This window comes from Penaeus vannamei, chromosome 19, assembly GCF_042767895.1.
Source record: "Penaeus vannamei isolate JL-2024 chromosome 19, ASM4276789v1, whole genome shotgun sequence".
NCBI lineage: Eukaryota > Metazoa > Arthropoda > Malacostraca > Decapoda > Penaeidae > Penaeus > Penaeus vannamei.
Window position 1 is genome coordinate 11,167,670 of NC_091567.1, and position 5,000 is coordinate 11,172,669.

At 42.1% G+C, this 5,000-nt stretch overlaps 1 protein-coding gene across 3 annotated transcripts in view; it reads left to right on the plus strand.

Moving 5' to 3' along the window:
• LOC113799941 (uncharacterized) overlaps positions 1–5,000 on the plus strand; it is a 20,490-nt gene that overhangs the window by 14,891 nt on the left and 599 nt on the right. For all 3 annotated transcript variants that reach the window (XM_070133855.1, XM_070133856.1, XM_070133857.1), the window contains one exon: positions 2,661–5,000. This exon is cut by the window's right edge and continues 599 nt beyond it. In XM_070133855.1, the coding sequence (XP_069989956.1) occupies positions 2,661–3,457 (797 nt within the window). In that variant the 3' untranslated portion in view covers positions 3,458–5,000. The remainder of the gene's footprint in view (positions 1–2,660) is intronic.

A 5,000-nucleotide genomic window follows, 5' to 3' on the forward strand; every position in this document is an offset into this window, starting at 1 on the left:
CTGCTGTTCCCGCTACTACTTCCCTCTTCTTCCTCTCTTCTCCCTCGTCTCTCTCTCGTCAGTGGATACATACACTCTATAGTTCTGGTCTTCGAACATCCTCTCTCTCTCTCTCTCTCTCTCTCTCTCTCTCTCTCTCTCTCTCTCTCTCTCTCTCTCTCTCTCTCTCTCTCTCTCTCTCTCTCACTTATATATCTATGGACATAAATTTCTAATTTACTAATCCTCTAACTCACCTCTTCTCTCTCTCTCTCTCTCTCTCTCTCTCTCTCTCTCTCTCTCTCTCTCTCTCTCTCTCTCTCTCTCTCTCTCTCTCTCTCTCTCTCTCTCTCTCTCTCTCTCTCTCTCTCTCTCTCTCTCTCTCTCTCTCTCTCTCTCTCTCTCTCTCTCTCTCTCTCTCTCTCTCCTTCTCCTTCTCCTTCTCCATCTCCCTCTTCCTCTCCCTTTCCCCCCACCCATCCACCAACCTTTCTCCCTCCGTCCATTTTTTTCTCCCACCCCTACTCCTTCTTCTCTCTCTTCCCTCTTTCTCTCTCCTCCGTTCCCCCGCCTCATTTATCTCTGACTAAGACTTTCAGGATAACACTGCTGGCACTAGGCTCTCGGCTTTTGCTTCTTTTAACCCCAATTTCGTCTCGTATTTAAACGTGAGTGTGATGATGATGATGATGATGGTGATGGTCGTGATAATGCTGTAGTGTTGATGATGGTGATGATTAACTTAAATATTGGCAACGGATTAAGATAATGGTAATTATAGTCTCTATGATTAAACAGATGGTTATTATATTAATGTTATAATGATTACAACAATAATGGTCGTAATACTGATAATAGTGATAATCACCATCATGTACCACTATCACCATCAAGCTCGTCATCATCATTATCATAATGGTTATGATTATACCGATGATACTAGTAACAATAACACCATTGATAATCTTATTAATGATATGATACTTACAAGTGATCGTGATATTCATAAGCATAACATGATGATAACAATAATGCCTGCAATAATGATAATGATACTGACCAGAATGACACTGGAAAGAGTGATAAAGTGGTAATAATAATGATATCAGACTAGAATGATGATAATAACCAAATAATAATCGCAGAAATAAACTATTATGATAACTGTAACAGTTTTGGTTATATAACAGCATCATTATTATGATGCTACCAGTGATAACGATAAGAATAGTAACAGTGATAATGATAATAATGGTGATGATGATACTGATATTAATGATAATGATATTGATATTGATTATATTGATAGGAATAGTAATAAAAGTATTGATGCTAATAAAAGTAATAGCGATAATAACAATGATACTGATGATAATGATAATGATGATAATGAAAACAATGATGATGATGGTAATAACAATAATGATGATAATAGCAATGATAATGATAAAAAGATATAATGATAGTAGTGATAATGGAAATGATACTGATAATGCTAACAATAATAATGAAAATAGTGATGATGACACTATAGATTCTAATGAGAATAATAAAACTAATGATAATGAAAATAGTTACAATCATGATAATGACATCAATACTCATGATAATGGTGTTAATAATGACAATAACAATCGTAATAATGATAACAATAGTAATGATGATAATGATAATAATAACAATAATGGTAACATCGTTGATGCTAACAACATCAACAACAATGATAATAATGATAATAATAATAGTAGTAGTAATAGTAAGAACAAAGATGATCATGATAGTTATGATCGTGCTAATAAGGATATTGATGATAATGGTATTAATGATGATAATAATAATGAGGATGGCTATTGTTATATTGATCATAAGGTTACTGATAATAATAATAATGATAACAATAATGATTATGATAAAGATTATGATGATAAGTGTAATAGTAATATTGGTAATGATGATAATGCTATTATTAACAATAGTAATAATGATAATGAAAATCTAATAAGACACTGATGATGGCAATGATAATGGTAATGATATTAACAAGAACAGTGCTGATGATATGAGAACAATAGTATTAGCAATAACAACTGTCATACCAATGATAACGATGATTAGAGGAATGATGCTACGATATTATCATTATCACCATTATAATTATAATTGTTATTACATTATTGTAGTTATCATTATCATTATTATTCTTAGTACTATTATTTTTGTTACATTATTAGTATTGTTATTATTGTAATTATTGTTATTATTATTATCATCATGACAATTATCAATATTGTTTTTATTATTAGTATCATTATTGTTATGATGATTATTATGAAAATTATTGACAGCTTCATTATTGTTTTGACTGTTGCTGTGGTTCTTGTTGTTGAAATATTTTTTTCTTTGTAATTACCACTTCTCCACTCTTTACACTATATTGTAATTATCATTTTTTTCAATCTAACACTCCTCTTTAATCTTTGCCTGTATAAAAGCATGGTCATTATCATTTGCTTTTTGATATTTGAATGTTGCTCACGTATCGATTTTGTTTTTCTTCTGTGAATAGGCACTGTTTTAAGAGTTAGTGAGAGAAATGTTGAATGTTGAAATAATGATATATAGCCACGTTTGGCCAAAACAGGATGGCGCGTATCTTCACGGCCCTTGTGTTGCATTCGCAGGTCTGGTGCCTCTGCCCTTCGAGGTGCAGACGGACGAGGAAGGCCAGCGGTACCCTGCCCTCAACGTCCGCCAGGGCAGCCTTGACGACGAGTCCCCATGGCCGGAGGAGATGGAGGGAGCAGCGGCGGCGGCTGTCAGCTCGATGCCCTCCATTCTGCCCGAGGGCGTCACCTTCAGCATGCAGAGCGACGACCCCCGCCTCTACGACGAAGACGACTACGCCGACGCCACCCTGCGCCAGCCTACCGCCCCCACCCTCCTCCAGCCTCACTCCGAGCATGTCCCGGAGATCGCCTATGCTCATGGCCACAGCGCTCTTGCTGGCCCTGGACTTCTGACCGAGCGGGAGAAGCCCCTGGAGGTCGGCCATGTGCCCAGGAGACTCTCCTCTCACGGGCCCGAGCGCATCCCAGGCCAGACGCGCGGGGTGAGCTTCGTGCACAGCGCAGGGTCCTCCCACGGCCGCTCCGGCAGCAGCAGCAACCTCAGTAGGCATCAAGGACACGCCCTCAACCAGGAATACAGCCACCAAGCGACGGTTGTTCCCTTCAGCGCACAGGAAGAAGTCGCGGCCGAAGCGAGCCACCGCCTCCACCCGACCCCCGCCACGCCCGAGGTCCAGCACAGGGGCGGATGGGGCGAGAGAAGCCACTCCGGCGAGAGGCAGGAGCCCATGCCCTCCGCGGAGGAAGGCCGCGGCCACAGACAGCGCGGAGGCAGCAGGGAGCGGCGCCAGCGGAAGAAGCAGACGCACCACCACCACCGCCGCACCGAGGAGCGCCGCGCCGCCGTATGAGCGCCGTGGCGGACGCGTCCTCCGTTGCCTCAGGAAGCTAGAGTTAAGAGGCGTCGCCCGCCTGGGGATCCTGCTCACAGCGCCGCGCAGGACTCTCGGCCTCGAGATGGGTGAAGGAAGAAGAAAAGACTAAGCGACTCGCTGTGAAAATATTTTTCCCCAAGGCAGACGGATGAGGGATAGATAGATAGATAGAGAGAGAAAGAGAGAGAGAGAGAGAGAGATTAGACTTTATCGAGTTCCATAATATTACCACAAAGTCGATGGTTTCTGGTTGTCACGTGTACTTCCGTGCTTATGTGACCCTGTATGTCCGTGTGAGTGAGAACGGCCGCTGAACCTTCACAGGCGCATGTGGTATATCGCATTCCAAGTCATTTTCATTAAGTCAGTTCTGTGTACCTTGACTAACAAGTGCCATAACGCCAAGTCATCTAATTCATAAGGTTTCGAAACAGTGAAGTGTCATAAAAAGGATTTTCTTGCCCAATTTTTGTGGGCAATTCTTCGCTTCATTAGCCTCTGAAGCTCTGAAACGTGAAAGCAAAACGGAAAGGGCTTGTCATCTCCCGTGGCCTCACTGTTCCGCATTAGTTTGTATTAAGTTATTGATTAAGGTGCATTTAGAGTGTCATAGGTCTAGATTCTAATGTTAAGAGCTCAGTTGCCTGTAATATAATTTCTCTTTCCCTTCCCCTTTTTATTTAAGTCATATTCTCTATATGATATGTTTAGTTGTTAGTGGCATATCTTTAAACGGGTATTACAGTCAGTCATTTCTTCGAATACGAAAGTACCTGCTTTATGTTCCGTGGTCTCGGCCCACCTGACCGCTACTACCTTCAGCCTCCTCAGGTCGCGGGTCGTAGTGTTGTCCCTGATCAGCACAGCCCTCACGTCCCCGGAGGCGTCGAGGGCCGTGGTGTCGCGCGATTCGTGAAGTGAAATCCTTTGAAATCCTCCACTTGTTATGTCAACGTAAGACTGATTTTTACCTGTGCTGCAGCTGTTAAGTAATGCTTATAGATGCGTTATATGGGTCCATCGTTACTTTAGTCACAGTGAATTGCGTGTATGATTGCGTGTGCGGCTGTGTGTAAGTGTGATGTTCAATGATGTACAAAGTCTCAGTTCTACTTGTCCGACGCTCTGAGATTCCTTCGACATGAGGATTTGTTAAAAAGTAAGACTTAAAAAGCAGATTGATATTGGGCGAAGGAAGAGAAGGAATGTGAAGCAAGGAAGACTAGGGAAAGAAATAGAACAAAACTGAAAAAACATGCTTCTCGACAGCAGACAAGAAATGCCACTGAGAGTGCTGGACAGACATCTGATGACACATTGCGACCTCCGTGACACTCTCCAGCGGGCATTTTGGCACAGCATTGATGTTGCACGGTGCCCACTTGTACTAGAGGGAGAAATAGCCTGAAGACTCAGGCTGCACAGAAGAGAGGGAGACAGGGAGAAGAGATGAAGAAGGAGAAGTTGATGGTGATGGTCTTGTATGTCCTCTTGGCATTCTTGACCCTACTGACCTCTG